General features: G+C 38.0%; 1 protein-coding gene across 6 annotated transcripts in view; it reads right to left on the minus strand.

Annotated features, from left to right (window-relative positions):
- The window catches only part of ckap5 (cytoskeleton associated protein 5), a 36,471-nt gene that overhangs the window by 3,775 nt on the left and 20,057 nt on the right, over positions 1 to 12,639 (minus strand). For 4 of the 6 annotated variants that reach the window (XM_058767025.1, XM_058767022.1, XM_058767023.1 and 1 more), the window contains 17 exons: positions 11,685 to 11,810; positions 11,443 to 11,592; positions 11,152 to 11,355; positions 10,915 to 11,050; positions 10,633 to 10,826; positions 10,366 to 10,532; positions 10,125 to 10,148; positions 8,889 to 9,062; positions 5,252 to 5,372; positions 4,897 to 5,076; positions 4,486 to 4,673; positions 3,377 to 3,452; positions 1,253 to 1,441; positions 1,032 to 1,169; positions 846 to 929; positions 570 to 729; positions 342 to 484 (listed from right to left, as the gene is read on the minus strand). In XM_058767025.1, coding sequence (XP_058623008.1) covers positions 342 to 484; positions 570 to 729; positions 846 to 929; positions 1,032 to 1,169; positions 1,253 to 1,441; positions 3,377 to 3,452; positions 4,486 to 4,673; positions 4,897 to 5,076; positions 5,252 to 5,372; positions 8,889 to 9,062; positions 10,125 to 10,148; positions 10,366 to 10,532; positions 10,633 to 10,826; positions 10,915 to 11,050; positions 11,152 to 11,355; positions 11,443 to 11,592; positions 11,685 to 11,810 — 2,454 coding nt within the window. The remainder of the gene's footprint in view (positions 1 to 341; positions 485 to 569; positions 730 to 845; positions 930 to 1,031; positions 1,170 to 1,252; positions 1,442 to 3,376; positions 3,453 to 4,485; positions 4,674 to 4,896; positions 5,077 to 5,251; positions 5,373 to 8,888; positions 9,063 to 10,124; positions 10,149 to 10,365; positions 10,533 to 10,632; positions 10,827 to 10,914; positions 11,051 to 11,151; positions 11,356 to 11,442; positions 11,593 to 11,684; positions 11,811 to 12,639) is intronic. The other 2 variants (XM_058767026.1, XM_058767024.1) reach the window with 1 other exon arrangement.

Raw genomic sequence — 12,639 nt, forward strand, 5'->3', positions numbered from 1 at the left:
TTAAAACTAATGTTATTATAACTATAAATTCTAAAATATTTAAAAATGAACACATCAAATATCAATAATTTATATTATTAAATTGATTTACAGTTGTTAAATTAGTTATTGAAACACTTATTAAAATCCTAAAATTATTATTAAAAAAGGTATTAAATTACTGATAACAAAAAAAAAATTATTTGATAAGCTGGGCGTCAAACATTGTGTTGAATTTACATAAATCAGCTTATTTTCATGTAACAGCTTAATGTTCATATTGTTACAAAGTCCTGGATCATGAAGTGATTCAATGACTGTAGTCAATTGTGTCTTGACTGAAGTTTTAATAAGAGACAAACCGTTGAGTTCTCAAGGCCGCGCCGTTGCCGTAATATCTTCAGTCTCTCGTAGTAGGCGGCGGCGTTCATATCTTCTCCGTTACTGCTGATGGGCACGGTGCTGGAGCTCGGCAAATATGACTCTGTGCTATGCTGAGGGATTACTGAAACACAACAGAAACTTTACCATGCAAGAACAAAAATCAAGACAAAACAAAAAGATGTTTCATGAAAGTTGGTGCAACTCACCTGTGGAGGTCTGAATTCGGCCTTTTCCTTCACGCTCTGACTCAATCATGCGAAGTCCTCGCTCCACATAACTCTGGAAAAATTGGGACGTGTTCCTCAAGAAGGGCTCGAGGTCTGCGTCAGAGTACTTCTGCTTGTATTCATACAGCTCCGTCAGACCCTGAGAAACAACACGCTTTGAATGGAAGTACTGAACCGAGAACTGCAAATAAATCTGGTAATTTAGCAAAAATCAGAAGTCTTCACAAATTTGTGTCACCTCTTTAGTATTCTCACCTCTTTAGTATTCTCCTTTGAGCCAATCTTTTTGAAGATCTCAGACAGGATGTCGCTCACTTTGGCCTTGATCAGTTTGTCATCCTATACAAATCAAAACACAGTTGAAGAAACCAGATCAGCCACTACAATTTCTTCCAAGCATCATCAAGATGAAGGTTTCAGTTGAGACCCAGCAGGACATACCGATCTGAGGGCGCCCTTCTCTGTGTTCTTGTCAGTCTTGAGTCCGGAGAGGTTTGCTGAATGCTTGACCACCCGCCTCAGATGCGCCTCCAGTTCCGACTCGTTGCGGTTCTCAATCATGGACATGTGATCTAATATCTATGAGAGGGACATTCACAGATTTTTCATAAAGCAAATTTCATGAAGAACTTTTAGGGTCCATTAAGGTCTCAAATGTGTACCTTGGCACCGGTGAGCCTGCAGAGCGTGTGAAGTAGCGTCTTCAACGTCCGGTGGGGAACGTCACTCTTCAGCTGTTTGAGCTTCTCTTTAGGGAAAACCTTCATGAAGTTGTGCACATCCAGCAGGATGCGGTCCAGATTAATACTATTGATGGTCTGTGGCAGGAAACGGATCATTCTCCATAGACACTGCATGGGACAGAGACAGGTGTTAAAGAGGATAAAAAGCAAAAGGGGTCATACTTCAATAAAAAGTGCCTGATTCATGCTGCATGTGTGTTATGTTGGAACAAGATTAGGAGCAGTTTTTTTATTTATTTATTTTTTTTAAGCATCATTTAGTATTTTAGTATTATGTATATTAGGGACGGGCATTATACTGCTAGGAATTTGTTAACAGGTAGAGATATTGGACTATCGTCTCTATTGCAGATACACGCTTAAGTGATGTTGTTGTGCTACGTGGTCACGAAAACTTATAGTTTGCATGCGCGTTTAAGCATTGTTTAAAAACAAGTGTTTTTAAGCCGTTTAAACTCATTTCGCTATGTGTGCTCAGAGAGCGAGAGTATTTGCGAGTTATTTTTGCCGCTTTATAGGCCTCGACCTGTCTTAACACTTGCATGTATTGTAACGCTTATCCTCTTCCGCCATGAGGTGGCGACAACTGCCCGTTTAAGAAAAAGGATGTCGTCATTGAATCATTCATTCAGGAGATTCCAATTGTGAATCAAGTCTTAGTGTCTCAATTCATTGACTCAATGAATTTTTTTATTTATTCATTCATTATTCAATTTTGTTCAAATGAATATTTTTTTAAAAAGACTTAAGCAATGAACATTGTCAGAACCACTAGTAAATTGCGTTATTTTGTTTACTTTTCTAATCTTTAGAATCTTGAGAGAATCGTGATCTCATACATATACATGCATATATATATACACACACATACATAATATATATATATAAAAAAAACATGATTCTCAATTTATCCAGAATCGTGCAGCTCTAAGTTTACATGTTTATTGCTGCATATAATTCATTAAAATAGAAGTTTAATTTCATAAAGTACAAGTTGATTTCAAAATGCACCTACATTTTTTGCATTGTGTTTTTCAGTTGAATAAAAGACTATTTTTCCCTATATATTTCGACATTGAGGATTCTCGTGAACCCAGTCTCGTGGGATAAGCGTCTTGTCACACCCCTACTAATTCGTGATAAGATTTGTCATATCGCCTACCTCTAATGTATATACTGACATTTAATTTTTAAACTTTATTCGTTTAATTTTTTTTTTACTTTACATTTGAAATTATGTGCTTGTCATCTAGTTTCTTAGCTTTCAGTTTTGTAATTTTAGTACTTCATCTTCAAAAAATGTTTTAAAATGTTTTTCTCCTCTAATAGTTATTTTAATTATTGAAAGGTGATTTAAGTTTTGAAATGATTTTTGAGTCTACAATAAAACTGACTTGGACAACTGATTAGCATTGCCCTAAAAGGGGGGAGAAAAATGGAGCTATTCTTCCACAAAATGTTTGAAAACACACAAGACAATTAGCTAATAAAACGGTATGTGAAATGTTTAACTATTCAGGCCACTGCCATTTTGTGGCAGTCTACTGGGAGCATTCATAAAGTTCAGTGTTTCCAAGTTGCAATTATGAGTTCAACAACAATGTTAATTGTGTTTACCACTCAGAAAAAAGATGCAATTAACATAACTGACATAACGTGAACGCATTATTGCCCATGATTCAGTGCATGCTGTTCAAAATAAAACATGTTCATGTTAAATTATCTTCTCTACCTTTAAAATGACCTTTCCGGGTGTGTGGGTGGAACTAAATGCATTCAATTTCTTTTGATGATTCAAATTCAAAAATACCAAAAGCAAGCACCACCAAAATATTTCCCACTTAATTGACATGACTTCTGGGTGTGTAATGCATAACAGTCAAGTAAATAATTCACAATTCACCACAATTTCATTGAATTGTGGAAAGAAACTTAAGTACTACAGGCTAATTAAAACTAAACAAGAGTCAAGAGTTCTGCTTGCAATATGACGTAGTTCAAATTTCGACATGCACATACGCCCACAAAGTGCACCAGTCGTACCTTCATGACAAGTTCGGAGAACATGGGGGAGCCGGCAGTGCTGATAAGACTGTCCTGCAGCAGCACCAGCAAAGCACTGGAAAGAAAACAATAACCTTTAACCTACAACCATCGATTACAGTCAGTCTGCAGCGTCAGCCAAATGTACACAGAACAGTACACAAAGTTTCCTGTAGAGGACTTGCAGCTAGGGCTGTCGCGATAACCGCAATATCGCGCTATTGACGAGCATAACCGCAGAGAAATGCAACAACCGCGATATTTCAGTGTTTTTTTTCGTAAGGTTACGCCCTTCTTGTTTTACACTTCGTGCATGTGTACTGAATATTAGTAATGATAAAAATGTGCATCATGCTGATTTGCACAGAGGCTCAGTAAATTTTCACTTAACAAGCCTAAACAGACAGCGAATGAGAGAGAGAGAATGAGAGAGAGAGAGATCGACTGAGCGAGATCGACTGAGCGCGTGCGATTACCCGCGTCTGTCCTTCAGGCTGAGTCATGTATTCGAAAGCGAAATCTGTCTTAGCGTCGACGATCTGCTGGTCAGCTGAACCTTTAAAAGTGGCGCTCAAAGTAAAAATTATTTAAACCGCGTGTTTCATTACAAATCTCTGAATGAATCAGCGCTTTTGAACATGTAGTTGAATGAAGACTTAAAGACAGTTCCTTGACGCCACCTTGTGGCATAACAATGAAGCTGCACTGACTGACAGGTCAGGTGAAATATCAACAGAAAACGCATCTTGTCAGTCAGATTCGAGGATCAGAACTAACTGTTATGTTATATATATATATATATATATATATATATATATATATATATATATATATATATATATATATATATATATATATATATATATATACTAATGAGCTTATTGTCAGGTTTATGTTTTGTTATGTGGACCGTTATTTTGTCATTCTCTTCTGTTTACTTCACTTCCTGTTTCAACGCGATTTATTTTCGGTTTCATATACATATACATGCATATATATAAAAAATTGAATTTTGAGTGGCTTGCTATTGAGCCACTCAAAATTACCGCAAGGGAAATTCCTTAACCGCGACAGCCCTACTTGCAGCCCAGCGGAGTCACACTGCTAACCTCAGGATGTTGGTCTGGTCAGATTTTTCTAGCACTCGAACCACAAGCAGGTTGACGGAGCGAATGAGCTGCTGTCCATCCTCGATGTCCTCCACTCTGGAGTCCAACATCAGCGTGATCAGACCGTGCATTAGGTCCTTCAGGACGCCCATGGAGGCCTCCCGTGCCAGACTCTCCATCGAGAACAGCTGGAAACGGACACACAGTGACTCGCACGCCAAAGAACGATGACTTTTGTTTGCTCTACAGACACTCCATGCATTAATGCATAAATGATTTTCTGCAAACAAAAACTGTTTGTTTCTGGGAATACAATACTAGATGTGTTCAGAAATTAGACCTTAGCTTCCTGGAACCCTTTACGCTGAAACAAAAGCTCTCTTCCCACACTAAAAGTAAAGCAGCACTCACAGAAAGCATGTTTCCTATGATGCAGCTGTAGAGTTTGAAGATATCCTTCTTGTCCAGCCGATCGTCGGCCATGTGTGTGTTGTAAATGAGCCGCAGCTGCATGAAGGTAGCGATGAGGAACTGGTCGATGTGTCCAGACATGGCTTCTGCTTTGTCTGCCTGCCTCAGGACTTCGTCAATCTGCAGAAAAAAAAAAAATAAAAAAAAAAGGACAGGGAAAGGTCTTATTGAAAGTGGAAATTATTGCTGGAAAAAGTATTAATTTCTTTATTTAAAAAAAAGAAACATTGCTTGAAACACTGAGCCTGGATATGACATGAGGTAAGAATCCAAATAGTGGAAGCAGGACACTCACCTGTGCCAAGGCTTGGATACTGGTGTTAATGTCCCCACTGGCCACCTGAGAGATAACAAAGTTGATGGTGGAGGCAGTGCTGTTGTGAATGTCGTCAAAATGAGGAGAGACCGAACGCATCCTGAAGACACACAAAATAACATTTAAACCATTTAAAAAGAGTGGTACGCTATCATTTCAGAAGGCTAAATATTTTATGCAATACACTTAAAGGGGTCATATGATGCTATTTTTAAAGATCATTATTTGTGTATTTGGCGTAACAGAATGTTGACATGCTTTAATGTTCAAAAAACACATTTTTCAAATACTGAATATTATTATAGGTCCTCTATGCCCCGCCTCTCTCAAATGCGTAGTTTTCTACAAAGCCCCTCCTTCCGACAAGCGCAGTCTGCTCTGATTGGCCAGCTGACCCAGTGCATTGTGATTGCACAGCCATATCACCCTGTAGCCCAAGACTGGTTGCCCGCTGAAGCTAAGCAGGGTTGAGCCTGGTCAGTACCTGGATGGGAGACCTCCAGGGAAAACTAGGTTGCTGTTGGAGGAGGTGTTAGTGAGGCCAGCAGGGGGTGCTCACCCTGTGGCCTGCGTGGGTCCTAATGCCCCAGTATAGTGACGGGGACACTATACTGTTAACAAGCACCGTCTTTCGGATGAGACATTAGACCGAGGTCCTGACTCTCTGTGGTCATTAAAAATCCCATGGAACTTCTCGTAAAGAGTAGGGGTGTAACCCCAGTGTCCTGGCCAAATTGCCACCACTGGCCTTTGTTAAGCATGGCCTCCTAATAATCCCCATCCACTTGATTGGCTCTATGACTCTCTCTCCTCTCCACCTCTACACTGCGCAAAACTCTGCATTTGAACAGTCAATAGCAAATACTGGAAACCGCAAACTGATTTGGAAGAATGTTAACAGCCTTTTATAGGAGGAGATAAATTCTCCAGGAGATCTCAAGATCAAAGCTCAAGGAAAGTTAATTTTAAATGATTACTCCAATCACTACTACTTTTAATAATTTTTAAATTTATTATTAACTCTGTTAATGAACTGGGGGAATAAATTTACAAAAAGAGGAGAAATTTTACTGACTGATGTTGATAGCAAAAGGTTTTAACCTACTTAGCCACGACTAACGAAACACAGGTTAACAATTATCAGCTCACTAAGAAATACTAAATGTAGGGATATTCATCAGTTTGACACCAAGTTTCTTAAAACAACTCACAAAGATACTTTAGCTCTTGTTATTTCTTAATTAATCGGTAACACTTTACAATAAGGTTCATTAGTTAAACATTAGTTAATGTATTAACTACCATGAGCAATACATTTGTTACTGGATTTACTAATCTTCGCTAACGTTAGTTAATAAAAATACAGATGTTCATTGTTAGTTCATGTTAGTTCACAGTGCATTACCTAATGTTAACAAGATTTTAATAATGTATTAGTAAATGTTGAAATGAACATTAACAAAGATTAATAAACGCTGTATAAGTGCAGTTCATTATTAGTTCATGTTAACTAATGTAGTTAACTAATGAACCTTATTGTAATGTGTTACCAATTAATCTATAATTTGAACAGTGTTTTTCCTACTGCTTGGAAGCAAGCCATTGTTTTTCCCATTTTTAAATCTGGGGATTATTTTGAGGTTAGTAACTATAGACCTATCAGTATATTGCCAGTAGTCTCAAAAGTTGCAGAAAAGGTAGTTCTTGAACAACTGTCATCTTATCTTAATACAGCTAAGGCTCGTTTACACTATGCAATTTGGTTCTAGAGTAAATCATTCCACTGAAACAGCTACTTTACACCTAACAGAGCAAATAAAATCTAAGCTTGACAAAGGTGGAACAGTTGGTGCTGTATTTTTAGACTTGCGTAAAGCCTGAGACACGGTTAATCACAACGTTCTTCTTTCTAAACTATCCAAGTTCCAACTTTCATCTGGGGCTTTGTCATGGATCTCCTCATATTTATCAAATAGACAGCAATGTGTAAAGATTAAAGGGGTTCATTCTAATACCTTAAACTCTACAATGGGCGTACCCCAAGGATCAATACTAGGCCCTTTTTTATTTATTTTATACATCAATGATCTCCCACAGCAGTGCGAAGGGCTACAAGTGCAAATGTATGCTGACGATGCTGTTATTTTTTACACACGCGAGAACAGCAGCATTAGCTGCTGAAAAGCTAAATGCTGCTATGGAAAGGATTACACAGTGGTTAGAGAAATCGTGTCTTACCTTGAACACTGATAAAACAAAAGGGATGTTTTTTTTCTACAATGAAGGCACATTCTTCCAATGCAGATTTTTATAAGTGGTCAGAAGATAGAAATTGTCACTGAGTTTAATTATCTTGGTTTAATGCTGGACTCAAATCTTAGTTTTAAAAAACATGTAAAGAAATTGGCGAGGACTATAAAATATAATTTGATAAACTTCAGACAAATTAGGTCTATCTACCTACTGATGTAGCTAAGACTTATGCATGCTACAATTTTTTCTCATCTGTCATATTGTCTGACATGTTGGGGTCAAGCAGGAGAAACTTATTAAACCTTTAAAATCTCTTTACAAACAGACTTTAAAAACCCTGGACAAAAAGTCTAATCAATATCACCATTGTAGGGTTTTGGAGAAATACAATTTTCTGAGCTGACAATTTTAGACTTTTCAAATTTATGTATGGTTTATAAAATTTTAAATGGCTTGGCCCCTTCCATACTTCGTGATTTTGTGCATTTTCGTTCTACAGTCTCTGTAAGATCTACTAGATCATCATCCATTAGTGATTGTGTTGTTCCATTTCGTCACCCTGCTTTTGGACTATCATCTTTCTCAGTGAAAGCTATTACTTGTTGGAACACTCTACCAGAAGACATAAGGATGTGCACATCTATTGATGTTTTTAAAATTAAACTAAAATCTTATTTAAAAATCAACTCAACTCTGTAAACTTATTTTTCCTGTTTTTCTTTTTTGGCTCTGATACGATGTGTATAAGTATTACTGTACTGTGTGTTTTTGCGTTTTTGTTTTTATGTTTGTGATTATGATTACCTGCCAAGGGACTGTGGATGAAAACCAGCCATTGGCTAAATTCGGTACAATGCATGAAATGGAAACATTTGTTAAAATTGTACATGGTCCCTTTTCAAATAAGTTAAAATAATTAGAACATTTAGGTTGTGCTGTTCTGTTGTAAATAATCTTAACCAATGATTCCTGATTGCATCTACTTTCGGAAGGCCAAATAAAGTGCTTTTGCATAGAAACACAGCGTCTCCCTGACAGGCTGCTTCGACGCTACTGCGGTTACTGAAACCACGCCTTCTTTCTTTGCGTGCACATTTGGGCGGCATTACGCAAATATTTCCACATCGTGACATAGACATGTGGGGGCGTGTTTGAATGAGGCGTTTTAGCCCGGTCTGGATCAGCTTTCTCTTTTAGATAGAATTAATCCTTTTGTGGGAGACTTTGAGCTTTGTAACTCTGCAGATCTTATACATGCACAAACAGCTACGTAACACACTAAAGAAAAGGAAAACAAGAAAATCGCATCATATGACCCCTTTAACAGACTCAAAACAAAACCTCTATAGTGCTAAACTCTTACTTGCGCTCAGGAATCATGACTGGCTCCAGAACTTCATCCAGTTTGTGCTGCACCAGGTCAGGGATGTCGCTGGCACACGTGTGGTTGTTCTCGAACACGTCCAGATCCAGCTGAAACTCCTTCGGGATGGACGGAGTTGACTGCTCCAAGTGAGCGTTCTGCGCCCGAGCTTGACTGTTGAAAATGAAAGAAAAGGTCACTTTCTGCTGCAATTTTGTGCTACACAATCCCACACAACGTGAATAAAAGTCCCGAAAATTTTGGATTCAGTACCAGCCAAAATGAAAGCATCAAAGCGTTGATGCACTTATGATTTTCCTTGCAATACAAAATTTGCAACAATGAATATTACCATTTGAAAGGTGCCTTTAATTTGTCTCCTAAGTTTACCAACCAGAGTCACTGGAATAGTTTCAAGTAGGGGGAGCATTTACCATAGCAACATCAGTATATATTAAAAAAAAAAAAAAAAAGCTACTTGCACAAATTGTTCATTTGATTCTTTTGTGGAGTTTAAACCATTTCAAATTAAACGATTTAAAACTAATTTCATTTATTTGTGCCTTCTCTCAAATGTTTGCTAAATTGCATAGCTTTCATCAAAAATATTGCATAAGCATATAAACACAATCCTGTTCAAAAAATTGGGGTCAATAATATTTTTTAATTGATACTTTATTCAGCAAGGATGCATTCAAATTAAGTCACAGTAAAAACATTTAATGTTACAAAACAAATTCCCGTTTTAAATTAATGCTGTTCTTTTTTAACTTTCTATTCAAAGAATCAGAAAAAATGCAATCACAAGAATAATTTTTAAAATGTTTATTCCAATTTTAAGTGTTATTTTCAGTATTTTTGATCAAAGCTTTGGCACATTTATGGTGCAAAAAAAACAAACAAAAAAACAAACTCATTTACCCCAAACTTTTGAATTGTAGTGTATACATAATATTTCATAAGCATCTTGGTGCATAATTAAAATGTGTATTCATTTTATGAAACTGTGGAAAAATGCTTTCAAACTACATTTGTACAGTTATATACTCTTTACATAAATCAGAGCGAATACATAGGGATTTCAAATATGAGGCTGAAAAATATTTGGCTATAACAGTCATCCATACGATCTAATAATATCCCTAATATTTCGGTCCAGTTTTTTTTGTGATCTCTAGACCTCCAGGATGTCAGGTGCCTTGTGAGCAGTGGCTACAGCTGTACGGCAGTACTTACATCCTATAAGTGCGATACATTATTCTGTCCATGGAGGGCAGCGAAGAAAAGAAAGGAATAGTAAGAGGAGAAGAGAAAGACTTACGATTAAGAAACAACATGCAGTGACAAGAGGATAGAACGAGACACAGAATGAGACTGTGCGTATAGAAAGTATTACACATGGACCAGGTATTCCCATTTCCCATATTATACCCTTGGATTTCAAACGATCATTCAAGAGTGCATAAGCAGTACATACCTGAGCTTGTTGGGCACTTCCTCTTGAGCAGGCTTGCGCAGGAAGGTTGCATTGGGATTGGTGGGATGCTCTCTCGGAGGTCGCTCCTGTTTGGCTGATGCTGCAGGTGTCTTCTTAGCCGAACGTTTGATCCTCTCCTCTAGCATGCTCATTTCTTTCTCAGACAGCTAAAATAAATGTTCAAAGTTGAGTTTAGCACGACACACCACATCTAACATGACGTTTTATAAATGAAACGTCTGTGTTTGAGGGTAATTAGTGTCTTACATTGCCAATGAGTTTAAAGACTTGGTCTCCACAGGCGTTGTAGGCAGCCACAACTGTATTGAGCGCAGCGTTGCGGACCGCGGTGTCACGGTCTCCGATGTGAACGGCGATTTCTTTAAGAGCCTTGCCTGGAGTCGGCTGGCACACATTCATACTGAAGTTCTCAATCAGGCAGCCGAGTTCCTCGAGACATTCTGAAGACAGAAACAGTCACGATAAACACATTTCCACTGTGAAAATGACTGTTTTTGTGTTTGAGAAACCAAATCCATGTGCATTTACCAGATCTCTGCTTTGAGTTCTTTGATTTGGTCCCTTCCATAAGGAAAGGGAAGACTTTACTGGCCGCGTAGACTTTACACAGCATTGTCAGAATAGCTCTGACATCTTTACGCACCACATCCTTTGACTCGCCAACCTGAGCAAGGACAAGAAACCAAAAAGCTCCATGTTAGGCGGTGCGTTTCAACAAATTAGATGCATGTTATTTACTTATTATTTGGATGGATAAAGACCCACCTTGAGGATCAGATAGGGGACGAAAGATGAGGCCTCGTAGTCATTGAGCTGGTAGTTCTTCCTGCTCAGCATGGTGAAGAGCAGCTTGAGGAACTCCAGGGCTTTCATCAGCACACTGGTGTTTGTGTCAAAGAATCGCAAGGTGAACCACTTCAATATCAGATCTAGACAGCCAATCGCAGCCTCACACTCGGCCTCCATGTGCTGGAAAATAGTTAAAACATAAGTTAAGTCTAGTTTAGATTGATATGGTATGATATGATTTGACTCACCAATTACTAGATGACTAACCTCGATCATGGCTCCAATAGCTTTTACATGGCGCTGAAAGTCAAAGTGGAAAAGTTCGTCTTGCAGCCACTTGGCCAGACATGTGGACATTTGAGTTTTCAGCTGCTCCACATACTCGTCACGAGGAGTGATGAAGTTCCACTTGAGAATCTGAAGAAGATTCAACAAAAATGAGAAAAGCCTAATGGTGATGCTCAACAGCGCTGACAAATGTTCATGAGAACAGTTCAAAAGCTGCTCACCTTCAATGTCTTCTCTTCCTTGATCCTCTGCTCTTTGCCGTTGGGAACGAGGATGAAGATGGGGCCAGATTTGTCCTCCTCATCCTTTGCAGCAGCCTTAACTGGAGGTTTCTTACCCACAACACCCTAAAGGTTCAGGAAAACAGTTGTTACACTGAATCAAAGTCTCAAGTTCTGTTACTTCATGTTGACAAGATCTTTGATAGTAATGCCTCAGTTTGGTTTAAAATTACGAATCATTTAGCTCATGAACATCAGTTTGCTCATGTGGGGTTGTAACTCTTACAATATTAACAACTTAATCATGAGCAAAGCCTTTATAAAATGCTGTTTTAATTATATAAATTTATAATCATCTACTGCACTGCAAAAAAAGCTTCCGTTTTTCAATAAAATTATAGGAAGCCCTTAAAGGGATAGTTCACCCAAAAATGAAAATTGTTATTACTTTCTTACCCTTATGTTGAACAAACGTTCCAGACCTTTGTTCATCTTCAGAACACAAATCAAGAGATTTTTCATGAAATCTGAGAGCTTTCTGACCCTTTCTGAAATGTCCCAAGACCCAGAAACACAGTAAGGACATCGGTACAACATTCCATGTGACATCAGTGGCTACGAGAATACTTTGTGCACAAAGACAACAAAAATAATGACTTTATTCAACAATTCTTCTCCAAATCACGTGTGTGTCATTATAGAGATGTTCTACATCTGCGTTGTTTATGTGCAGAGGTACTCTTGATAATGGTGGAAGACTGGATTTGGAGAAGAATTGTTGAATAAAGTCACTTTTGTTTTCTTTGTGCACAAAAAGTAATCTTGTAGCTTCGTAAATTGCGGTTGAACCCCTGATGTCACATGGACTGTTTTACTTACGTTTCTGGGCCTGGGAACATTTCAGTTGCGTTGTTGTATATGCAGGGTCAGAAAGCTCTTGGATTTAATCAAAAAT

Source organism: Onychostoma macrolepis, chromosome 25 (assembly GCF_012432095.1).
Source record: "Onychostoma macrolepis isolate SWU-2019 chromosome 25, ASM1243209v1, whole genome shotgun sequence".
Lineage (NCBI taxonomy): Eukaryota > Metazoa > Chordata > Actinopteri > Cypriniformes > Cyprinidae > Onychostoma > Onychostoma macrolepis.